Consider the following 26405-nt stretch of genomic DNA (forward strand, 5'->3'; position numbering starts at 1 on the left):
AACCTTCATGTTAAGAAAAGTAACCTCCAATATCATTTTTATCTAGTCAGTTTCTAACATATTCAATATAGAAGAATGGTAATACCCCACAAGTTGTGGATGGGGCGGCAGTGGACCTGAAGTAGTGCCAATAAAATTATTGAAGTTTCTTATCCAGCTCCTTTGTTCTGCATGTCATTTCTCTTAATACAAAGGAATTTTACTTTTTTTTTTGATGCTGGTCTTGGGGCTTAAACTCAGGGCCTGGGCACTGTCCCTGAGCTTGTTTTGCTCAAGGCTAGCACTCTACCACTTGAGCCATAGTTCCACTTCCAGCTTTTTTGGTAGTTTATTAGACTTAAGAGTCTATGGACTTTCGTGCCCAGGCTGGCTTTGTACCGTGATCCTCAGATCTCAGCTTCCTGAGTAGTTAAAATTACAGGCATGAGCCACTGGTACCTGGCTGCAATTTTTACTGATAATTTGGACTTCCAGCCAGAAATTCATGGCAATCTAAACAACCCAATGAAATGATGAAAGTTGTATGAATACAAAAGAATAATTCTTTTTTTTTTTGATGGCAGTCCTGGGGCTTGAAGTTGGGGCCTAGGTGTTTGACTTAAGTCTAGCACTCTACCATCTGAGACACAGCTCATTTCCAGATTTTTGGTGGTTAACTGGAGATGAGTCTCACAGACTTTTCTGCTCAGGCTGGCTTTGAATTGAGATCTTCAGATCTCAGCCTCCTGAGTAATTAAGATTATAAACATGGGCCACCAGCGCCTAGCTAAGAAGCCATTTTTAATTGAAGGACTGAAAAAATTAAATAGAAGGCACGGTAGCATTGAAAGCTTGCTCAGAGCATACTTTGTGTGTATATGGGTGGAATCCATGAATGTTATTGTTGTTAAAAAGTCTGTTGAAAAGTCAGGAAATTCTTTATTTGTCATCCTTCCCTTTAGTCTTTCGGTATACCATTTCTCGAAAACTGGCCAGAATCTTGTTCTCTCTCTTCCGTCTCTCTTCTTGGTTAAAAGACGCAAGTGCCCTCTTCTCATCAGCACTATAGATCTGGTTTTCCTTTCTCAGTCGCACGGCCTCCATTCGGCGATGCCTAGAAACAATTTTATATTTGGCTTAATTTCTCAATATTTTCATAAAATATTCTCTCTTTTTTTTTTTGGTCATGGGGCTTGAACTTTGGGCCTGGGTGCTGTCCCTGAGCTCTTCAGCTCAAAGCTATCACCTGATTCCTTGAGCCACAGCGCCACTTCCAGTTTTTTGGTGGTTACTAGAGATTAGAATCTCACGGACTTTAGTGCTTAGGCTGACTTTGAACTGTGATCCTCAGATCTAAGCCTCTAGGATTACAGGCTGAGAGCCACTGCACCTGGCTAGATCATCACTAATTTTATCTGTTGATGTGTCCTTTGATTCATTTCTAGTATTCAAATAATGATCAAATAATGATCTCAGATGTTCTATCAACAAGGAATTCAGCTCAAGTCAGATCAGTAATATTTGAGGTAAAGGCAGAGGGAAACTTTGCCAGTGGAGTCAAAGGTCTGTTCTTTTAGAGGGAAAATTTTCATGAAAAGCTGCATTATACACACACACACACACACACACACACACACACACACACACACTCAATCTTATACAAAACTGTTAAGGATAAGACAGGAAGGCAGAGGAGTGGCCATATGGGGGAATCATAGAAATAAGAGTTTACTCAGAGTACAATGAGCCCTGTGCATACAGCTGGGCTCACCCTTGTAATCCTAACTACTCAGGGGGCCGAGGTTGGCAGGACAGAAGGGCAGATAGAGCAGAAAAGTCCTCACGACTCCAAAATCGCTAGCCAAAAAGCCAGACTGGAGGCTTAATTCAAAGTGACAGCCCAGCAAACACAAGGCCCTGAGTTCAAATGCAGGTACTGGTTAAAAAAAGTACTAAGTATTTAAATGATGCTATGATGAATATCCATGTGTGTGTTTCCTGGTACATGCAAATATTTTTCTCCTAAGCTGCCTGGAATTGCTGAGTCACAGAACATATCAATGTTCAACGTTCCAAGATAATGCTGGATTGTTCTCCAAGTGTACTAATGTATACAGCCATTAGTATTCAGTATACTCGTATACAGCAACAAGAGATCTTGATGAGCCACATCATTTCAAATGCTGGAAATGCTTGTTTCATTTTCCTTTTGGGTTGTTTTATGTATTCTTTACATATTCTCATTACCAATACTGTAATTATAAGATGATTGTATTCCACCTTAGAATTTGTCCTTCCATTTATGAAATGAATTATCTATTTTTGTTGGTCATGGGGCTTGAACTCAGGGCCTGGACTCCTGACGCTGAGACTTTCTCTAAAAACAATCATATCAATCACAAAAATATGTGTTGTATCCCTTTCCAAATTTTGTACCTTTAGTTCATTTTCCTTGTCTTACTGTACTAATGCTCTGAACTGTTGTTTCAAATGTTGGTGCTCAGAATTCCAAGGTTCTCAATGTGCTTCAGGGGTTCTTCAAGTACTTGCCTCCAATACCATTTCTTTCTTTTTTTTTGGTAGTTCCTTACAGATAGAATCTCACAGACTCTCGAGACCAGGCTGGCTTCTTTGAACTGTGATCTTCTAATCTCACTCTCCTGAGAACTAGGATTATAGGCATGAGCCACCAGCAACCAGCCTACCTACTTTTCAAATTCTTTTTTTTTTGTGGGTTATGGGGCTTGAACTCAGCTTGAGCCAAGCCCCACTTCCCGTTTTCTAGAGGTTAACTGGAGATGAGTCTCAGGTCCTTTTGTGCCAGGGCTGGCTTTGAATCTAGAACCTCAGATCTCAGCCTCTTGAGTAGCGAGGATTACAGGTGTGAGCCATCACGCACCTGGCTTCCAATACCATTTGAAAACAGTTATAAAGCCAGGCTCTGGTGGCTTATGTTTGTAATTGTAGCTACTCAGGACACTGATATCTGAAGATCATGGTTCAAAGCCAGCCCAGACAGGAAGAATCTGTGAGATTCTTATACCCAAATGAAATACCAGAAATGAAGCAGTGGCTCATAGTGGCAGAATGTTAGCCTTGAGCGAAAGAGTTCGGGGACAGTGCCCAGGCCCTGACAGAAAAAAAAAGTTATCTAAAGAATGTCAGATTTGCCAGGCTTTTGTGGTTCATACCTGTAATTCTAGCTACTTAGGAGCCTGCGATCTGAGGATCTAGGCTCAAAGCCAGCCCAGGCAAGAAAGTCAGTGATATTACCTCCACTTAAGCAAAAAAAAAATCTTCAAGTGGAGCTGTGGCTCAAGTGGTAGAACTTCAATCTTCAGTTCAATAGCTCAGGGACAGTGCCTAGGCCCTGAGTTCAAGCCCTACAAATGGCAAAAAAAAAAAAAGAATTCCAAATTCAACTTCGTCTTAATACTATTTACGCCTCCTTCCTTCTTCCTTTGCCATCTCTTCTGTAAGGACACTGTTTAATGAAATTGCTTTGCTAACTGCCAAAATGCCACACTCTCACTGGGCCTACTATAAATAGCTGATCTTAACTATGTTTTTAGTGGATAACATATTTATACCAAATATGAGCTAGGAAAGTACAAGGGAAATATCACTTCCTTTTTTTTTCTACCATCATGGGGCTTGAACTCTGGGCCTGGGTGCTGTCCCTAAGCTGTTCAGTTCAAGGCTACCACCCTACCCCTTGAACTACAATGCCCCTTCTGGTTTTCTAGAGGTTGATTGGAGATAAGATTCTCACAGTCTTTAGTGCTCAGGTTGGCTGTGAACTGCAATCCACAGATCTTAGCCTCCTGAGTAGTTAGGATTACAGGCGTGAGCCACCGAGCCTGGCTGAAATATCACTTTTTCTTTTTCTTTTTTTTTTTTTGCCAGTCCTGCCTTAAACTCTGGGCCTGAGCACTGACTGTCCTTGGGCTTTCTCAAGGCTAGAGCTCTACCACTTGAGCCACAGAACTATTTTTAGCTTTTTTCTATGTATTTGGTACTGAGGAATCAAACCCAGGCCTTCATGCATGCTAGACAAGCACCCTGCCACTAGGCAAACTCCCGGCCCCATTTTTTAAGTTGGAGATATAGTTCAGCTTCATGCATACTTGAAAGTGTAGCTAAGTGTGTTTATATCAATACAGCTATCATCAAACCTGTATTTCTACTAGCTTTTCCATTAAAAAGTAGTCACTTAATAAAAATCAATCAATAATACATAATTCTGGTAGAAATGAAGGAGGAAAAGGACTAATCATAGAAACTGAACTCAAGTCTAAACACATACCTGCTACCACTCATTACATAACCAGAACATTCAAATGATGCAATTTCTTCACTGGTCAAGCCAATTTCACCTCTTCGTGGAATACGCTTTCCAGCTTTTACATATTCAGCCATCGCTGCACCTTCACCAGGTAACAGAGCATGGCCATAGCTGCAAAGTAATTCAGAAGTCAGGAAAGGTTCATTACAATTAGCATGTCATATAAAAAGCATGTCATCATCTAGAGAGAACACCGGTGACATTACAGGAATAATAGTACTGAGGACTATGTCAAGAAATCTAATAGGAAGTACCTTATTTTAATTAGTGAACACTATACTAGCACCTGTTTAGTAATCGCCTACAGAAAAACTAACTTGGAAGAACTAAACAATTGTTGTAATTTATGATTTATAATTGTGGGTTAATTTATCCTTATAGGTGTTGACATTGTTGCCTCTGCTTTTCTCCTTTTTCCCTTCAAAACAACAAAAGTCTCTAATTTACTTATATTTTATTTTTTTCTTCTACTCTTTTTTTTTTGCCAGTCCTGGGCTTGAGCTCAGGGCCTGAGCACTGTCATTGGACTTTCTCAAGGCTAGAGGTCTACCACTTGACCACTTCTGGCTTTTCTCTATGTATGTGGTACCGAGGAATCGAACCCAGGTCTTTCTGCATGCTAGGCAAGCACTCTACCACTAGGCAATACTCCCCGCCCTACTCTTTTTTTTTGTCAGTCCTAGGGCTTGAACTCAGGGCCTGGCACTATCCCTGAGCTTCTTTTGCTCAAGGCTAGCACTCTACCACTTGAGCACCAGTGCCACTTTTGGCTTTTTCTGTTTATGAGGTACTGAGGAATTGAACCTGCCTCGCAAGCAAACACTCTATCACTAAGTCATATTTCCAGCCCTCTAATTTACTTATATCTTAGACCCTTGACTATTATTATTATTATTATGCAAGCATAATTACATATTTTTTTATTCAAAGGTACTCTAAATATTTCTTATCTATTCAACTCAGAACAAAAAGGTCTGTCCTTGTAGAATTGACATTAGTGTCAGTTGTAATACAAGTTAAACATGTAACACTTCTCATAAAAGAAATAGAAAATGCTGGGAGACTAAACAAGGGTAGAGCCAGGTACCGGTGGCTCACACCTGTAATCAGAGCTACTCAAGAGGCTGAGACCTGAGGATCCAGGTTCAAACCCAGTCTGAGCAGGAAAGTCTGTGAGACTCATCTCTAGTTAAACACCAGAAAACTTAGAAGTGGTGTTCTGGCTGAAGGAGGTAGAGTGCTAGCCTTGAGCAAAAGAGCTCAGGGACAGCATCCAAGCCTTGAGTTCAAGCTCCACAACCACCACAACCACAACCACAACCACCATCACCATCACCACCAACACCACCAACACCACCATCACCAACAACAACAGCACAAAACAAACAACAACAACAATAACAAAACAGGTATAGAAACCACAACTTCTTGTGGAAGACAAGTACTGGGAATCAGCATTAAGTGCTCTCCTTCTGAAAAGAACTATGAAAGGTGGCTAAGGATTTTAACAAGAAAAAATTGAGGTGAAAATAAAAGAGGGCATGCCGGGTGAGGTGGCTTATGCCTGTAATCCTAGCTACTCAGGAGTCTGAGAAATGAGGATTGTGATTCAAAGCCAGCCTGGGCACTAAAGACCGTGAGACTCTTATCTCAAATTAATAACTAGAAAACAGAGAGTAAGGTTGTGGCTCAAGGGGTAGGGTGGTATCCTTGAGCTGAAGAGCTCAGGGACAGTGCCCAGTTCCAGAGTTCAAGTCCCATGACTGACAAAAGATTTAAAAAAGTGGGAGCAAGAAAGAGAGGGAAAACTGGAAAAAGAAACAAATTTAAAGACTGAAGACTGTGCAGTAAGTACAAGGAACTTGTAGTAGTCTAGCAAAGTTGGAATCTGTGAAAAGATAGTTCACAGCCATACTTTTTGGAAGGGGTGTGCATATATACATATATATATATATAAAATATGTATTTTATCATATTATTAAAATACTTTTTCTTGGTGGGTTACGGGACTTGAACTCAGAATCTGGGTGTTTTTGCTCAAGGCTAACACCTTACCACTTTGAGCCACAGCTCCACTTCTGGTTTTAGGTGGTTAATTGGAGAAGCCTGCGCAGACTGGCTTCAAACCATGATCCTCAGATCTCAGTTTCCTGAGAGGCATGAGCCACCAGAATTGGACTCTTGCAAGGGACTTTAGATATTAAAACTACACTGCTACTTGGGCTGGGAATGTGGCTTAGTGGTAGAGTATTTGCCTACCATGCATGCAGGCCTGGGTTGGATTCCTCAGTAGTATACAAACACAAAAAGCCAGAAGTGGTGCTGTGGCTCAAGTAAAGTGCTAGCCTTGAGCAAAAGAAGCCCAGACCAGTACCCAGGCCTTGAGTTCAAACCCTAGGACTGTCCAAAAAACCCCAAAACACTGCTACTGGATAGCAGTTCAGACATCTGATAGGTGACTACTTTTTCCTCTGACAAACTGAGCAGAGGAGAGATCAGGTCCCAGACTAGGAATGGTCTACAGCCCCAGCAATAAAGCAGCTACAGAAAAACAGAAACCCCACCCTTTCTTCTCCCCTAAAATACATTTTAGGTTCTTAGGCCCTCAGGGGGAATTTGAGGCACAGTAGCTACAGGAAAAGAATGCTCAAACTGATTCCCACTCCTACTCATACCCTAGGATACACACAGGATTTCTTTCTTTCTTCTTTCCTCTCCCATTCCTCCACCCCCTTTCCTCCCCCCCCATTTAAGATAAAAAGGGATCAAAGTTGTTTTAGGGGAAATGTAACAGATAGGTGAGAAAGAAATAGCATTTTTTTTGCCAGTCCTGGGCTTGAGCTCAGGGCCTGAGCACTGTCCTTGGATGTTCTCAAGGCTAGAGCTCTACCACTTGAGCCTCGACACCACTTCTGGCTTTTTTCTATGTATGTGGTACTGAGGAATTGAACCTGGGTCTTCCTGCATACTAGGCAAGCACTCTACAACTAGGCCAAACTCCCGGCCCCAATAGCATTGTTTTAAATATAGTAGAAGCCAGACTCAAAAGATAAAACCCAGAAGCAACTAACAAAGTAGTTAAGCTCCCCCTCCGTTTACATGCTAAGTTTCCAGGGGGGGAGGGGAGTACTTAAGTGAGTCTGGCAATCTACAACTACACTCTCTGAAAGGGTAAAAATCTGGCAACTCCCTACAAATGGGTAGATAGTAAAACCCGAGTTTATCAAGAGAAAAGCCCAAAATCTCTTATCTCTGTTTGGGGGAGGGGGACAGAGACTATATACACACATACATATTTATATATCATATATATATATAAATATATATATATATTTCCCCCCTCCCAGTCCTGGGACTTGAATTCAAGGCCTGGGCACTGTCCCTGAGCCTCTCTGTACTCAAGACTAGCACTCGACCACTAAGCCACATTCCCAGCCCAGCATCTCTATATCTTAGAATAATAAGTAACACCCACTTTGGCTACCCAGATATACTGTTAAAATTTTGAGAGTTGCTATATAACCTGATTTTTTTATTCCAGCGCCAAAAATAAATAAATAAATAAAGGCAGCAGGTAACTTCATCTCCTGCATGGAAGTAAGAAGTGTTCTCTTTGCTCCACTTTAACCTTGTTCTTGAGCCATCTACCTCAAGCCCACTGTTTTTTTTTTTTTGGTTTGTTTGTTGGTTTTTGCCAGTCCCGAGGCTTGGCCTGAGCACTGTTCTTAAGCTTTCTCAAGGCTAGAGCTCTACCACTTGAGCCACAACACCACTTCTAGCTTTTTCTATGTTTGTGGTACCGGAGGAATAGAAGCTAGGTCTTTGTGCATGCTAGGCAAGCACTCTACCACTAGGCCAAACTCCTGGCCCAACCCACTGTTTCTTTTAATGGCCACTCTCTCTATTAATCCCCTTGTACTTAGCCACTTATAAATGAATAAATGAATGAAAACACGGCTACTTACTTCAAAGGTTTATCATCTTGAGAGGCAAGTGTTTTTGGAGCCTCTGGGCCAATTAAATCTGAAGGTTCTTCAGCCTCTGTAGGAAAGATATTCAGAAATACATTTCATTTTTTTGGGTTTTTTTTGTTTTTGTTTTTGTTATCATGGGTATTGAACTCAGGGTCTGGGCTGTCCCTGAACTTTCTGCTTAAGGCTAAGGTACTACTGGTGCTACCACTTTGAGCCACAGCCACATTCCTGGTTTCCTTGATGTTAACTGGAGGTTAAAAGTCTCATGAACTTTCCTGCCTGGTTGACTTTGAACCGTGATCCTCACATCTCAGCCTTCTGGGTACTAGGATTAGAAGTGTGAACCACTGGCCAACTGGTACTTGGCTAAATTTGATTTTTTTTGTTAGTCATGGGCCTTGAACTCAAGGTCTGTTCAAGGTCTACATACTGTTCCTAGTTTTTCTGTTTAAGGACAGGGGAACTACCACTTTAAGCCACAGCTCACATTTGCATTCTGACTAACCAGTTACTTTCAATATTTTACCTGTTTTGAGCAAAAAGTCTATCAGAAGAACCTACTTGCTCGTTCCTTCCAGGGATTCTCCAGGAATTCTTCTTGGGAATCTTTTGAGCTTGAATCACTAGACTCTTTTCTGCTCTTCTTAGACTTCTTTTTCTTATATTTCTTCCTGTAGAAATTACAATTTGATTTAAAAAATCCACTAAACACTCCCATGTTTTAGGATATGTTGATTTTTTTTATTAAAGAATTTATTAACATTGATTTTTAAATCATATTTCAAATGACTTGTTTAAAAACAAACAAGTATTCAAGAAGGGAATCTCTATATACAATCACTGGCACTTAGATTTTAGAACATAATTAAAATTAGGCTGAGTGTTTGCGTGTCATAGATACATATTAATCAATGCAATAAAATATTATGTCTATAGAGTCATAAATTCTTATGTCTATGTAATTGTGTTTATATTTCCAATACCATGTCCATAGTATTAGGTACACAAATATTGAGTCCACACTCTTGTACTGTTTGGATCTAATAGCCACATATTAGATAACTTGGTTTTTTTAAAGTGTCCACTCTGGGGCTTGAACTCAAGGCCTTAGCAGTCTCTGAATTTTTCTCGTCCAGGCTAACACTCTTACCATTTGAGCCACAGCCCCTCTTTCAGTTTATTTGCTAGTTCTGAGGCTTGAACGCAGGGCTTGAACACTGTCCTTGAGCTTTCTCAAGATTAGCTTTCTACCACTTGAGCCACAGCACCACTAGCAGCTTTTTCTGTGTATGTGGTAATACCAAGGACTTGAACCCAGGGCCTTGTGCATTCTAGGCAAGCATTCTACCACTAGGTCACACTTCTGGCCCTGCCCCCTTTCAGTTTTTTTTAGTAGTAAATTGGAAAAAAGAATCTCACAGACTTTCCTTCTTGGGCTGGCCTTGAACCTAGATCCTTAGATCACAGCCCGCTAATAGCTAGGACTACAGTGCCTGGCTAAGCATCGTGTTTTTTCAAGGTAATGAAAAACCTGATAAAATTATTTGAGCTGGGCGAGTGTCTCACAAATGTAATCTTAGCTACTCAGGAGGCTGAGATCTGAGGATCAAGGTTCAAAGCCAGCCCAGCACAAAAGGTCCTGAGACTCTTATCTCCAATTAACCTCTAGAAAACAGGAAGTGGGGCTTGGCTCAAGGTTAGGGTGGAAGCCTTGAGCTGAAGAGCTCAGGGACACCATCCAGGCCCAGGGGTAGGGCAGGGGCTTCGAGCTGAAGAGCTCAGGGACCTGCCCATGCTGAGTTCAAGCCCCATGACTTACAAAAAATTATTTGAATTACCGGCTTGTTCAAAGTTGCTAAGTCTTAAAAGTCTAACTAAATAATACTTTACTAAGAAAACAATGAAATAAAGTTCTCATGGAGAAAGACCATAGAAACAAAAGAGCTTAAAAATAGATTTTTACACTGGGTGCCAGTGGCTCATGTCTGTAATCCTAGCTACTCAGGAGGCTGAGATCTGAGGATCATGGTTCAAGCCAGCCCAGACAGAAAAGTCCCAGTGAGACTCTTATCTCCAATTAACCACTCAAAAATCGGAAGTGATCCTATGGATCAAGGGTTAGAGCGCTAGCCTTAAACACAAAGAGGCTCGGGGACAGTGACCAGGCCCTGAGCTCAAGCTCTACAACCACTGACAAAAAAAAAATTAGTATTGCTAGGGCTGGTAGTTTGGCCTAGTGGTAGAATGCTTGCCTAGCATGCAGGAAGACCTGGGTTCGATTCCTAGGTATCCCATACATAGAAAAAAAAGCTAGAAGTGGTGCTGTGGCTCAAGTGGCAGATCACTACCTGTGAGGGAAATAAAAGCCCAAGGATAGTGCTTAGGCCATGGGGTCAAGTCCCAGGACTGGCAAAAATAATTGAAATTGTTAGGCATAGTGGCTGACACCTTTATTACTCACTACTTGGGAAATGAAGAGGATTGTGGTTTGGTTTGAGGTCACCTTGGGCAAAGCCTCCATCTCTACTGATAAACTTAGGAATGGTGGCATGTGCCTATTATTCCAGTTATGAGGGAGGTATTAATAGGAAGAATGATATCCAGGTTAGCCTGGGCAAAACAAAAATTCCTATCAAAAAAGCAAAAAAAATGCAGGGGGTATGGCTCATGTAGTCTAGCAAGTGCAATGGCCTGAGTTCAAACCCCAGTAACTGTTCTCAAAAAAAAAAAAACTCGAACACTCTCTCCACTTTAATCAATTTGAACATAAAAATAATTTTGAGTACAGTGAATTGAAATATATCAACTATATCTACATCCTTGGGCTCATAATAAGAAAAAGCCGGGCTGGGAATTTGGCCTAGTGGTAGAGTGCTTGCCTAGCATGCATGAAGACCCGGGTTCGATTCCTCAGTACCATATACATAGAAAAAAGCCAGAAATGGTGCTGAGGCTCAAGTGGTAAAGCTCTAGCCTAGAGAAAAGTCCAAGGACAGTGCTCAGGCCCTGAGCTCAAGCCCAGGACTGGCAAAAAAAAAAAAAGCCTATTCATTATTCTGAAAATTCATAAAACAGAAAAAAAGCAATTATCTTGACATTCCTCTGCAATCTGTACTTTCAGGGTATTTATATAGTTACTGCGAGTAAGCTCTTTTTTCTTTTTTTGCCAGTCCTGGGGCTTGAACTCAGGGTCTGAGCACTGTCTTTGGGTTTTGCCAAGGCTAGTGATCTACCACCAGCCACAGTACCACTTCCAGATTTTTCAGTGTATGTGGTACTGAGGAATCAAACCTGGGTATTTGTGCATGCTAGGCAAGCACTCTGCCACTAGGCCAAACTTCTGTCCTTTTTGTGTGTTTGTGTCCTGGGACTTGACCTCTGGGCCTGGGCACTATCCCTGAACTCTTTAGCTCAAGGCTAGCCCTCTTCTACTTGAGCCACAACACCACTTCCACTTCCGGTTTCTCATGGTTAATTGGAGATAAGTCCCAGCTCAGGGGAAAAAAAAAGTAACAGGGATGTTCATGCCTGGGCTGGCTTTGAACCACAATCCTCCGATCTCAGCCTCCTGAGTAGCTAGAATTACAAGCGTGAGCCACTGGCGCCTGGCTGATGAACTTTTCTTATAGAACTATTCTACCTAATGAAGAAAGAACATTCAAATTAAACTATCAATATACATCAATCTGAATGAATGTCTACTCTATCTAGACAATGTCATCACAGACTATTTATATGGCAAAAGAGAGAACCAGATATTGTTTGGCATTTTGGGTGGTTAATTGCAGATAAGAGTCTCACTGACGGCCAGGAGTTTGGCCTAGTGGTTAAAGTGCTTGCCTAGCATGCATGAAGACCCGGGTTCGATTCCTTGGTACCACATATATAGAAAAAAAAGCCGGAAGTGGTGCTGAGGCTCAAGTGGTAGAGCTCTAGCCTTGAGAAAGTCCAAGGACAGTGCTCAGGCCCTGAGCTCAAGCCCAGAACTGGCAAAAAAAAAAAGAGTCTCACTGACTTTCCTGCCTAGACTGGCTGGCTTTGAATCGTGGTCCACAGATATCAACTTCCGGAGAAGCTAGGATAACAGGTGTGAGCAACCCATGCCCAGCTTCATGGACTTTCTTGCTCAGGCTAGTTTTGAATTGTTATCCTCAGATGTCAGCTTCCTGATTAGCTAAGATTATGGGCAGGAGTCACCAGTACCTGATTTAGTAGCACTGCTTTTTTTTTTTTCAAGCAATGCCTACTCTTTAGAGAAAGGTAATAAATTGTTGGTGGACAGAACAATATCTGGAATTAGTTCCAAAATAACTGAGGGAGTATGGATAGGCAAATGGGGGGGTCATTATATTATTTTAACCTAATTTTAAATATGCCTTTACTTTAAAAAAAGAAAAACTTACGATTTACGTTTCTTCTTTTTTTCCTTTTTCTTAGCTTTTTTTGCTCTCCTTTTCGTATCTTCATCTGCAAATTAAAACACACAATTGGAACGTAGTTTTAAAATCTAAATTCCCAGACAGAGAGCCAATGGCTTACATCTTTAATCCTAGCTATTCAGGAGACTGACATATGAGGATCATTGTTAGAAACGAATGTAGGCAGGAAAGAATATGAGATTTTTTGTTTGTTGGCTGTAGAGCTTGATTGAACTCAGGGCCTGGGCGCTGTCCTGAGCTCTTCAGCTCAAAGCTAGCACTCTACTACTTTGAGCCAGAGCTCCACTTCCAGTTTTCTGGTGGTTAATTGGAGGTAAGAGTTTCACGGACTTTCCTACCTAGGCTGGCTATGAACTGCAATTCTCAGATCTCAGTCTCCTAAGTAGCTAGGATTACAGAAGTGAGCCACCAGTACCCAGCTGAATGTGAGACTCTTACCTTCAATTAACCACCCCAAAAAATTCAGAAGATATGACTCAAATGGCAAAATACTAGCCTTGAGCAAAAAGGCTTAGGTACAGTGACCAGGCCCTGAATTCAAATTCTAGTACACGTACACATATGCATACATATGTACACATGTACACACACACATACTCTAAAACCCCAATATTTTCAGTATATAACTAGGTTATTGCTATTTTATTTGTTGTTATAGAAAAATTAATCAATTCTACCACTTATTTCAATCTTCTAGAAACTGTACTAACTATAGGGAACATAGAAATTAAAGTCATATTGGGATTACATGATTTAGGAAATTACTAACTTACTGAGGGAATTAATGACATGTTAGTTAAGTAGGAAAATGTTCTTTTTCTTTTTTTTGGTCAGTCACGGAGTTTGAACTCTGAGCCTGGGTGCTGTCCCTGAGCTCTTCAGCTCAAGGATAGTACTCTACCACTTGAGCCACAAAAGCACTTTTTTTTTGCCAGTTGTGAGGCTTGAGTTCAGGGCCTGAGCACTGTCCTTGGACTTTTCTCAAGGCTAGAGCTCTACCACTTGAGCCTCAGCACCACTTCTGGCTTTTTGCTATGTATGTGGTACCAAGGAATTGAACCCGGGTCTTCGTGCATGCTAGGGAAGCACTCTACCACTAGGCCAAACTCCCGGCCCACAAAACCACTTCTGAGTAGTGGAGTGGGGTGGGGTAAAGTGTTGCATGGACCTCCCTGTCCAGGCTGGCTTTGAACTGTGATCTCAAATCTCAGCCTGAGTAGCTAGAATTATAAGTGTGAGCCACCAATACCCAGCATCAATAAATTTTTTTAAGGTAGATCTTTATGATGTACCTCAGAGTACCACATTTGAACTGGCAGTTAGCCTGATAGGAGCAATTCATGGCATGATTCTTTAAAAACTGCAGCAATGGGACTGAGAGTTTGGTCTAGTGGTAGAGTGCTTGCCTAGCACAAGCAAAGATCCAGATTTGATTCCTTGATACCCCATACATGGAAAAAGCCAGAAATAGTGCTATGGCTCAAGTGGTAGAGCTCCAGCCTTGAGAAAGCCCAAAGACAGTGCTCAGGCCCTGAGTTCAAACCTTGGGACTGGTAAAAAAACAAAAGTCCCCTCTATGGAGCAGATTTGCCTAATATGGACTGATTTCCCACCACATGTGTTATAGTTCAACTGCCACAGTTGCTTGATGCCATGTGCTTGTACAAGGATTTATTACCGTTCTAAAGTCAGTTTGCTTAGCTTTGATCCCCACCTGTGACCTCAGGTATGGTATTTACCACGTGCTCTCTATCATCATTTCCTTATATGCAAAATGTTATTATTGTGTACACTACATAGCAATAATAAGTGGGGTACCTGGTACAAAGTCAGGAAATTTGCTAAGAATTTTCTTGTAGGGATGCTATTTCTTAGAGGGAAGGGTGCAAGGAGTATGATAGAGGAGGTGAAGTAAGTTTTAAGAAGTAGACAGTTTTGAAGCAAGGCTTGCAAAATGATGTTGGCTGTCTTACCACTGGAGTCTGTTTCAGAATCAGAGTCACTGTCACTGTCTTCAGAATACTTCTTATGTTTTCTTTTAGATGATTTTTTCTTTCTCCTTTTCTTGGACCTTTCTTTTGAATGACCAGATGACTTCTTCTTCTTCTTCTTTTCATCTACAGTAAATACACATAAAAATTACCTTCTAGCCAGATGACAGTAATTCACACCTATAATCCTAGCTACTCAGGAGGCTGAGATCCAAGGATCATGGTTCAAAGCCAGCCCAGGAAGAAAAGTTCAATTAACCACCAGACTCATGAGACTCTTATCTCCAATTAACCAGGAGAGAACAGGAAGTAGAGCTGTGGCATTAGTCATGAGCAAAAAAGAGCTCAGGGACAAAGCCCAGGCCTTGAGTTCAAGCCCAATGACTGACAATCAACAACAACAATAACAACATCACCTTTTAGCAGGGCACAGGTATGCTCACACCTATAATCCTAGTTTCTTAGGAGGCTAGATCTGCGTATCGTGGTACTAAGACAGCCTGGGCAGAAAATTCTGTAAGACTCTTAATTTCTAAGGAAATGCTTTTTAACATCAATTTTATTATATTTGAAATACTGGAAAAAGACAATTGCCAACTTGAGTAAAAGCAAAGTGTAAATAATCTTCAACTATTCATAAACTTATTTTTAAAATATTTAATTAATAATTTCTATATTTTAAAAGTACCTTCTGCAATAAAAAAAAAATAAAAGTACCTTCTGGGGCTAGGATGTGGCTCATTGGCAAAGTACTTGCCTATCAAGTGCAACATCCTGGGTTTGATCACCAGTACCAAAAAAGACAAAAACAAAAACTAAAAACCCCAAACAAAGGACACACACAGTTAAAGGTACCTTCTGAACTTGATGCTGAAGTAGTGTTTTTCTTTGGCTCTTCATCCTCTACTGGTGTATGTTCATCAGAGCTGAATTTAAAGAAAATGCTCTTAAGAATTTTTTTGTTGGTCATGGGGCTTGAACTCAGGGCCTGGGCACTGGCACTATCCTTGGATACTTTTTTTTTTTGCTCAAGGCTAGCAATCTGCCACTTGAGCCACAGCACCACTTCCAGACTTTTCTGTGTATGTGGTTCCAGGGAATCAAACCCAGGGCTTCGTGCATGCTAGGTGAGCACATTATGACTAGGCCATGCTCCCGGCAGAAGAATTTTTCTTTTAATTAATAAAACATAAGGCTGGGAGTTTGGTCTAGTGGGTAAAGTGCTTACCTAGTATGCACAAAGACCTAGGTTCAATTCCTTGGTGCCACATACATAGAAAAAAGCCAGAAGTGGTACTGTGGCTCAAGTGGTAGACCTCTAGCCTTGAGAAAATCCAAGGACAGTGCTCAGGTCCTGAGCCCAAGCCCAGGACTGGCAAAAAATTATAAAATATAGACTAGAGTACTAAAACATGGATTTTAAAAAGTTAAATAAAAGCATAGACTGTCCAAGAAGCCATTAAAAGCAAGTAGTGGAGCTAGGCACCGATGGCTCACACCTATAATCCTACTCAGGAAGCTGAAATCTGAGGATTGCAGTTCAAAGCCAGCCCGAGCATGAAAGTCGGTGAGAATCTTATTTCCAATTAACCACTGGAAAACCAGAAGTAGCATTGTGGCTCAATGTGGTATAGCATTAGCCTTGAGCTGAAGAGTGCAGGGACAATGCCCAGGCCCAGAGTTCAAGCTCCATGATGGACCAAAAAAAAAAAAAGCCCAGCAAAAAGAAAGAAAAAGCAAGCAGTGGGCAGAGTGGCAGTAGCTGATGCCTGTAGTAATCCTAGCTACTCAGGAGACTGAGATCTAAGAATCTTGCTTCAAAGCCAGTCTGGGGAAAGAAAGTCTGTGAGACTCATACCTCCAACTAAGCCCCAGAAAACCGGAAGTGGCACTGTTGCTCAAAGTGGTAGAGTGCTAGCCTTGAGTGATAAAGTTCAGAGATAGAACCCAGGCCGAGTTCAAGTTCCATGACCAGAGGGAAAAATAGCAAGCAGTGAATCATTTTTTGTGCCAGTACTAAGGCTTGAATTCAGAGCCCTGGTATTGTTCCTTAGCTTTTTTGTTCAAGGCATTATACTAATTTAGCCCTTGCTCTACTTCTTGCTTTTTGGTAGTTAATTAGAGATAAAAGTCTCATGGAGGGCTGCGAATGTGGCTTAGTGGTAGAGTGCTTGCCTAGCATGCATGAAGCCCTGGGTTCAATTCCTTAGTACCACATAAATAGAGAAAGCTGGAAGTGGCACCATGGCTCAAGTGGTAGAGTGCTAGTCTTAAGCACTGAGAGACTCAGGGACAGTGCCCAAAGCCCTGAGTTCAAGCCCTAGAACCAGCAAAAAAAAGTCTCATGGAGAAGCAGGATCAGGTGGCTCACGCCTGTAATACTAGTTACTGAGGGAGCTGAGATCTGATGCTTGTGGTTCAAAGCCAGCCCAGGCTGGGAATTTGGCCTAGTGGTAGAGTACTTGCCTAGCATCCACAAAGACCCAGGTTCGATTCCTCGGTACCACATACATAGAAAAAAGCTGGAAGTGTGCTGAGGCTCAAGTGGTAGAGATCTAGCCTTGACAAAGTGCAAAGACAGTGCTCAGGCACTGAGCTCAAGCTCAGGACTGGCAAAACAAGTCCCTGTGAGACTCACTTCCAATGAACTACAAGAAGTGGCACTATGACTCAAAGTGATGGAGTGCTAGTGTTGAGTCCAAAAGTTTAGACATAGTTAGTGCCTAGGCCTGAGTTCAAGTCCCACCAATGACCAAAAAATAAAGTTCCATATTTAAAAATTCTGACAGTAAAGCTGGGATGCCTGTGACTCATGCCTGTCACCCTAACTACTAAGGATCTGAGGACTGAAGTTCAAAGCCATCCTGGGTAGACAAATTAAGATCCTCATTTTCAATAATCAGCAATAAGCTAGAAGCAGAAGTGTAGCTTAAGGTGGGAATTTGGCCTAGTGTAGAGTGCTTGCCTAGCATGCATGAAGACCCAGGTTGGATTCCTCGATACCATATACATAGAAAAAAGTCAGAAGTGGTGCTGTGGCTCAAGTGGTAGAGATCCAGCCTTGAGAAATCCCAAGGACAGTGCTCAGGCCCTGAATCCAAGCCCAGGACTAGCAAAAAAAAGTGTACCTCAAGTAGTAGAGCACCAGCCTTTAGCTAAACTAGAGCTTAATTAAAGACTTGGGTTTAAGGGCTCTCTAATACCAGAGAGGACATGCACGCACACACACAGAAAATTCTGACAGTAGACTCAGGATTCAAACAAATGTTTAAGTGACTTAAAACTACTTACTCTGGCTCAGGATTCTTTGGAGAAAGTCCCCATACTTCAGGAGCTCCCAATTCTCCAATCCTCTCTCTCTCACTTAATCTCCTAGAAGATAAAACATTTCAATAATAACTCAATGGATGAACTGTTCCCTAAATATATGGTCAGATTCAACAAAATTCCATGTCCCTTGTATATGTCACCTTTTCTTCCTCTTTGAGATGTGGTCTTGCTAAGTTGTTCAGACTAGGTAGAATAGCTGGTCTCAATTTTTTTCTACTTCAGCCATGTGAGTAGCTTGGTCAACATGCATACACTTCTACACCTGGATTTCTCTCTATATATTTAGTTTTTATTTGATGCCTGTCCTGGGACTTGAACTCAGGGCCAGGGTGATGTCCCCGAGCTTTTGTGCTCAAGGCCAGCACTCTACCACTGGAGACACAGCTCTACTTCTGATGTTTTTGTAGATAAGAGTCTCATGGGGTTTGCTTGAGCTGGCTTTGAACCATGATCCTCAGATCTGACCTTCCTGAGTAGCTGGGATTAAGGTGTGAGCCACCAGTGCCTGACTTGAACAAAAAAAATCTGAAAGGGGACAAGCTGGACCCTTGTGTCTCAAACCCATAATCCTACCTACTCAGGAGGCTGAGATCTGAGAATGTCAGTTTGAAGCCAGTCGGAGCAAATATGAGAGATTCTTATGTCCAATTAATCAGCAAAAGGCTAGTAGTGGAATGTGGTTAACTGGTAGAGTATCATCTGTGAGGTAAAAAGTCCAGCCCCAGGGTTTGAGCTCAAGCCCAGCCTCAGTACTCAAGAGTTGTAGAGGAAAGATTTCCTACTAAACTGTAAGAAAGGACAAAGTCCCATTCTCATACCTGTTGCCACTTGGTTTCATCTGTATAGTTAAGATAATTTATCCTCTAAATGTACAAATGCAACATCATCCAAGTAGTTCTTTCATGTTTTTTCTGGAGTCTCCAGTAAGAAGCAATTTGCTTTGTAATGTACTTTGAGTGCCTTTATGACTAATTAGCTTAGCAAGATAGGTCTCTAACCCAACTCAGGATTATTTTTATTGTTTCTATTCCTATACCTCAAGGAATACTTGGCTGTGCCAGGGATTGAACCTAGGGCCTCAAATGCTTCATAGGCAAGCGTTCTACCAGTAAGTTAAATCCCCAAGGCCCCAGGCCCCTTTTAATAGAGAGGAACTGAAGCTCCAAGAGGTCTCCTAGGTTTACCAAGACGACTATTGAGTGGCAAATAAGGGTTTCAAACTCAGTCTTTTTTCTTTCTTGAATATTCTTTAAAATTTGTTTTTATTGTCGGAGTAATATATAGAGGGGTTACAGTTACATTCTCCAGGTAACTTCCCACACACTGATACCCCTTCTCATGTTTTTGTCCCCCTTTCCCTCTCCACCCAGACAGTCTTATACTGGAACCTGTCCTTTTTATCACTATTAAATGTTTTTGACTGAGCAATGTTATAAGCCTGTTCCTTTCTCTTTCTTAAACTATATGCTCTCCCCACAACAGTCACTGTCATTAGAAAACATGTACTGTCATGGTCAAGACTGAGATCACTTTACAAAGACTTCTTTTTTTCTTCAAGGTAATCTGATCTACAACTTAGCAGAATACTTGTTCCACAATAACTGATATCATATTTTGTGAGGTGAAGGTTTTCTTCCCCCACTTCCTGTTTCAACTCTTAAGGGGTTTCAAGCCCTTTTCAATTCCCCACAACCCATTCCTGTTACATATCACATAATGTCAAATGTATCTGTTCCTTTATTCAACAAGCAATGGCGGCACGCCCACAAACTGGATGGCACTGCTAATTGTGTTACCCATCAAAATAAAGCTTTACTTTTCCATGGGTTCAGTTAGTGATGGGAAAAAGAAGCTTAGGCCCTTGGAATGATACAACCAAGTACAAGCCGTAGAGAGCTAAGGCTGTCAGGAATATCTACTAATAAATCAAAAGTAGAAAGGAGGTAGCTTGGAAGCAGGGCATTATGAAGGGGCTTGAGAATGAGTGAAAACATTAGGGAAGAAAGGAAGAATAAAAGATCGTGAATAATTTGTTTAAAGGATGAATAAGGGTACAAATTAGGCAGAGCAGAAAGCGACTCATCAGAATGTGAATGAACGATAAAAGAGGTCTCGAAAGGCAGAAACAAGACAAGGAGCTGGAAAAAGACAAGGTGCGGAGATGTCACTCACTTCTGCCGAAGGCTCTCCTCTCTTTCCTTGTCCAGGAGGCTAGGCCACGGCTTGTCGCTTCCATAGGGACGTGAGTAGCCGCCATAGTAGGTGGACGAGGAGGCAGAGGCGAAGGGGGTGCTGCGTGGCGCGGATGGGCGTTCTCGCGAACGCGAGCGGGAGCGGTAAGACTGGTTTCGGGAGCTTTGGCTGAGGCCGCTCGGATGATGGCTCAGGCCATTCCGGTCAGCAGACCGAGAACACGAGCGCGAACGCGAGCGGCGGCCTCGCGGGGAGCGGGAGTATTTGCTGGGCTTGGGGCTCTTGGAGGAACTGCGACGTTTTCCTCCGGAGCCACAGGCCTCCCACTCAGGGCTCCGGGACCGAGACACCGGAGACATGGCTGCAGCTGTTGCCGACACGGCAGGACATGGAGGTGGCCCTCACTACCGTGTAAGAATGACGACTGCCGCCACTCTGACAAGTCGCGCCACCCAAGCGTCTAACCGTGGAGACTGTTCCGGGTGCTCCGGCAAACTCCTTCCCCCGATTGCCGGAGGGCTCCAGCCAATCAGAAGGAACGTGTGTAACAACGTAAACCTGCCGGCCAGGAAATTGCCACAATGAACTGTCTGGTTCCGAATGAAGTTCCTCAAATCGAATTTGCATGCATCACTTTCTTTAGGAGTTTCAAACTTGAAATCCCTGAAGGGAAAGACGAATAGCAATACAAGATAAATTTTACTGAGAAACTACATAGACAACATAGCTATTATTGTTATTATTATTGCCGACCTTAGGGCTTGAGTGTTGTCCCTGAACCTCTGCTCCCTCAAGGCTATTGTTCTACCACTTCAGCCATAGCACTACTTCTTTTTTTTTTCCAGTCCTGGGCTTGAGCTCAGGGCCTGAGCACTGTCCTTGGACTTTCTCAAGGCTAGAGCTCTACCACTTGAGCCTCAGCACCACTTCCGGCTTTTTTCTATGTATGTGGTACCAGGGAATCGAACCCGGGTCTTCCCGCGTGCTAGGCAAGCACTTTAACCACTAGGCCAAACTCCACTTTAACCACTAGGCCAAACTCCCGGCCCAGTATACCACTACTTTTTTTTTTTTATTCTGACGAACTTTCCTACACTAGCTGGCTTAGAATCGCGATCCTTAGAACTCAGTCTCCCGAGTAACTAGGATTACAGGTGTGGGTCACTAACTGGATGTCGGCTGCAGTGTGTGTGTGTGTGTGTGTGTGTGTGTGTGTGTGTGTCTGTGTCTGTGTCTGTGTGTCTGTGTCTGTGTGTCTGTGTCTGTGTGTCTGTGTGTCTGTGTGTCTGTGTGTTAGTACTCACAGCTTGAGCGCTGTCCCTCAGCTTTTCCTCTCAAGGCTGGCGCTTCACCATATAAGCCACACCTCCACTTTTGGCCTTTTGCTGTTTAATTGGCGAAAAGCATCTCATGAACTTTCCTGCCTAGGCTGGACTTTGAACCATGACTCTCAGCTTTTATACTCCTGAGTAGCTAGGATTATAGGCATGAGCCACCAGCACCTAGCCATAGTCAAAACTTTTGGGGGGAGTTGGAGGGGGGGGACGTACTAGGTCTTGAACTCAGTGTCAGGGCGCTATCGTTTAGAATTTTTTTTCCCGCTCAAAGATTGCACTCCACCACTTCTGGAGGCTTTGCTGGTTAATTGGAGATGAACCGGGGCGTCAGTGGCTCATTCCTATAATCCTACACACTGAGGAGGCTGAGGTCTGAGGATCGTGATTCAAAGCCATCCGGGAAGGAAACTCTGTGAGACTCTTATCTCCAATAAATAATTTTTTTTGCCAGTCCTGGGCCTGAGCACTGTCCTTGGACTTTCTCAAGGCTAGATCTCTACCACTTGAGCCTCAGCACCACTTCCGGCCTTTTGCTATGTATGTGTGGTACCGAGGAATGGAACCCGGGTCTTCGTGCATGCTAGGCAAGCACTCTGCCACTAGGCCAAACTCCCGGCCCCAAATAAGTAATTTTTAAAAATCCAGAAGTGTTGCTGTGGCTCAATTGGTAGAGCAGTAGTCTTGAGCAAAAGAAGCTCAGGTTGAGAGCTCAGATCCCGAGTTCAAGCCCCAGGACCAAAAAAAAAAAAGAAAAAAGGATTGTGATAAAGCCAACAAACGTTTATTGAGAAATATACAATACATCATCAACACTGATGTTGTCTTTGGAGAAAATCCCATGGACTTTTTTTATACTTGCAGAACACACCAAACATGAAATACATGATAAATGTAATGGAAAATAGAACAAGGCTACAGAGTGAGTGGAGGAGCTCCCTAAAAGAAGGAATATTTAAGATTGAGACTTAAGGTTAGGGGGAAAAATATAATTTTTAAATAAATGAGTAAGCTGGATGCGGTGGCTCATGGCTGTAACCCTAACTACTCAGGAGGCTGAGATCTGAGGATCTCAGTTCAAAGTCAGCCTGGGGAACTAAAGACCCTGAGACCCTTATCTCCAATTAACCATTAGAAAACTGGAAGTGCTGCTGTGGCCCAAGGTGTAGAGTGTAGCCTTGAGCTAAAAAGCTCGGGGACAACGCCCAGGTCCAGGAGTATTGCGGTTCACTTGAACTGAAGAGCTCAGGGAAACCACCCAGGCCCAGAGAGTGCAAGCCCCACAGCCAACAAAAAAAGGGTAACTATACACCATAAATGGATATATTCAAGACCTGTCAATTTAACAAATTAATAATCTCTAAAAATTTGAGATTTATACTTAAGTTTACATTGTTTTAAAATTAATTTATTGTTATTATAATGATTACAATACATGAGCAATACATGAGTCAGGTAATGAGTACATTTCCTTTTGTACAGTGTCATTAGTTCCCTAATTCTCTCCTAGTCCCGCCCTCCCATCTCCACCCACTAGTTGTATAGCTGACTTTCATCAGTGTCTGGTGAGTCCCACTCCTGGGGCTTGAACTCAAGGCCTGGGTATTGTTCCTGAGTGTCTTTTTGCCCAAGGCTAGCACTCTACCACTTGAGCCACAGCACCACTTATGCCTTTTTTTGCTTATGTGGTACTGGGAATCAAACCCAGGGCTTCATGAATGCTAGGCAAGCACTCTACCAGCAAAGTACATTCCCAGGCCTTAAGTTCACATTTTTTGCCAGTCCTGGGCCTTAACCTCAGCGCCAAGAACTATCCTTGAATTTTTTTTGAAGGTTAGCACTCTACCACTTGAGCCACAGCACTACTTCTAACTTTTTTTGTTTATGTGGTACCAAGGAATCAAACCCAGGGCTTCAAACATGCTAGGCAAGCACTCTATCTCTAGTCCATACTTCCAGTCCCAAATTCACATTTTTTGCCAATCCTGGGCTTGAGTTCAGGGCCTGAGCACTGTCCTTGGACTTTTTCAAGGCTACAGCTCTACCACTTGAGCCTCAGCACCACTTCCAGCTTTTTCCTATGTATGTGGTACTGAGGAATTGAACCTGGGTCTTCATGCATGCTAGACAAGCACTCTACCACTAGGCCAAACTCCTGCCCCTCCCCCAAGTTCACATTTTTTAACTCAGAAAAGTGTACATTTTCTTTAGCAGTAGAATGCCACCTTGGAACATTCACTTCAGAGTACTCACAGGTAGTAATATTCTAAAGTGTCTAGGATTTAGATAGATGCTTCTTATGTACACATAAAATCTCCTGGGATTGTGAAAATGTAGTCTGGTTCAGTAAATTTGTTGGGAGTGGAATCCTGAGATTCTCCCTCCCCGTGAAGTGTGTCACTCCCAAGTGATACAAATCCTGCTGGGCTCTTCACAATATCTATAAAATATTTACAGGACTAAAACAAAATCCGTGGCACACAGCAGGTGAAGTCCCGTTATGGGACACAGTTTTAAAATTATTTGAGCATTCGTTTCTTCAGTAGTGCCACAATGCCCCTGTGACTAAAAATAACAACAAAAGTTAGATTTCAGTGCCTTTCCTAAATGGCTCTGATCCTCAATAAACCCTAACTAGGCTCCTCAAATAAATGCCCCAAGTTGAAAGGAGACTGTATATAAAGCCAGGTCCTTAAATCAGAGGCAGGGAGGCATCTGTAATTTCTAGAACATAGAAGTTGGAGTGATCCAGACAGTAGGCATATGACTATCCTCACATTCCAGAGAAAAGATTATTGTATATTAAAAATTGATGTGTTTTGGGCCAGGAGTGTGGCATAGTGATAGAGTGCTTGCCTAGAATGCACAAAGCCCCGAGTTCCATTCCTTGGTACTACTTACACAGAAAAAGTCGGAAGTGGTGTTGTGGCTCATGTGGTAGAGCGCTAGGCTTGCAAAAGCTAAAGGACAGTGCCCAGTCCCTGAGTTCAGGCCCCAGGAATGGGGAGAAAGAAAAAGAGAGAGAGAGAGAGAGAGAGAGAGAGAGAGAGAGAGAGAGAGAGAGAGAGAGAGAGAGAGAGAGAGATATGAGTCTGTTTTCTCTTGATCCATCTTTTGGGGGGTGGTCCTGGGGCTTGAACTCAAGGCCTGAGCACTATCCTTGTGTTTTCTCAAGGCTAGAGCTCTATCAGTTGAGCCACAGCACCACTTCTGGATTATTTTTCTATGTATGTGGTATCGAGGAATTGAACCTAGGTCTTTTTGCCTGCTAAGTAAGCACTCTACCACTAGGCCAAACTCCCTGCCCCTGATCCATCTTTAAAAATATTTCCGGGGTCGGGAGTTTGGCCTAGTGGTCGAGTGCCTGCCAAGCATGCACAAAGACCTGGGTTCAATTCCTCAATACCGCATAAAAAAAAAGTTGGAAGTGGTGCTGTGGCTGACAGTGCTCAGGCCCTAAGATCAAGCCCCAGGACTGGCAAAAATCCGACCAATGACAATTGCTAAAATGGCATCGATTATTCCTATACACCACAGTCAGTTTGGACAAAAGGAAAAGGCACAACTAAAAAAGTAGTTATCCGTGGTCTATTCAATCCTGAAAATGTAAATGCTGGCAGTCAGTGGATGGGGGTAAGGTTGACACATTCCCATTTCAAATTCAGCAGGGGAGGGAGGGGGTAGGCGTTCTCTCAGGCCCTGGGTTCTACTCTCTCATCCTCATCACTTGCCAATCCTAAAATCAGAGAAGACTACTGTAGACATTCCCCACCTGTCCAGCTGCAGCTTCCACCTTTCTTCTTCAATAGCTTTCGGGTTCCTGGGCCTGCAGTGGGTCACATGGACAACAGCTTTAATCTGTGGGCTGTATAGCACGTTGCTAGGCAGCCGACTCCACCTACTGTGCAAGGGCTCTAGAACTCGGTCCCAGCCCCTCCCCAGCGCGCTCCACTCAGCCCTTCTCGGCCCGCCCCATAGCCGCTTTCCTTAACTCAGCTCCTGGCCTCACCTGGTTCACATGGCTTAGGCGTTTCCCTTCAATTGTTACCTCAAAGTCAAGAGCCACCCCTGTGACTCCGCCATGCAAGGTTGGGAGGGTGGGGTGCGTGCGCGACAGAAAAGGCAAGTGATGACGCGACACAGGTGCACTAGGCACGCGGCCACCTCGGCGCCGATGCCACTAGCTCCCACAGGCAGGGCGCATGCCCGAGCGCCTGACGTGATGGACACGCTCCATGCGGGACAGGCGGAGGGGCGTGCAAGCGGCTTCTGAGGTTGAAGGGCCGGTAGCCAATGTTAGCCCAGTTTGCTCTGATCTGGAAGAAAGGGAGCTGGCTCTCATCAGCAGCTGCAGTCGGAGGGGGCGGGGCTTGGACACGAGGGCGTCTCTTATGTCGCCAGCTCCGAGCAAAGGACAACCGACATTCTTAGGGTGGAGGTTGGACCTTCAAAGATTTTTTTATTAGCATACATGAGGAACTTTGTTGCGACATTAAATGCATACTGATGATCAGTTTTACATAATTCAAATAAACACTGCAAACTGTCTGGGGCTGGTGTCTATGGCTCATGTCTGTAATCTCAGCTATTCAGGAGGCAGACAGCTGAGGATTGCAGTTCAAAAACCAATCTGGGCCCCGAGGTCCAAAGTTCAAGTCCCGAGCCCGACCCCCCCCCCAAAAAAAAGTCAGTCTGGGAAGGAAAGTCTATGAAACTCTTATTTTCAATTTACCATCAGAAAGCTGGAAGTGGAGCCAGGCGCGGTGGCTCACGCCTGTAATCCTAGCTACTCGGGATGCTGAGATCTGAAGATTGAGGTT

The 26405-nt window shown here is 43.0% G+C and overlaps 1 protein-coding gene across 1 annotated transcript; it reads right to left on the minus strand.

The window, feature by feature from the left end:
• Positions 1 to 541: 541 nt before the first annotated feature.
• Positions 542 to 25462, minus strand: Nkap (NFKB activating protein). The gene is made up of 10 exons (XM_090325685.1): positions 25358 to 25462; positions 20231 to 20914; positions 18020 to 18100; positions 15584 to 15654; positions 14711 to 14854; positions 12702 to 12765; positions 8860 to 8969; positions 8290 to 8365; positions 4286 to 4435; positions 542 to 1093 (listed from the first exon to the last, which is right to left on the minus strand). The coding sequence occupies exons 2-10, from the start codon at positions 20608 to 20610 to the stop codon at positions 919 to 921; spliced, it is 1251 nt and encodes a 416-aa protein (XP_090181811.1). The 5' UTR covers positions 20611 to 20914; positions 25358 to 25462; the 3' UTR covers positions 542 to 918.
• Between the last annotated feature and the right edge of the window lie 943 nt (positions 25463 to 26405).

This window comes from Megascapheus bottae, chromosome X (genome assembly GCF_031878675.1).
Source record: "Megascapheus bottae isolate mThoBot1 chromosome X, mThoBot2.hap1, whole genome shotgun sequence".
Lineage (NCBI taxonomy): Eukaryota > Metazoa > Chordata > Mammalia > Rodentia > Geomyidae > Megascapheus > Megascapheus bottae.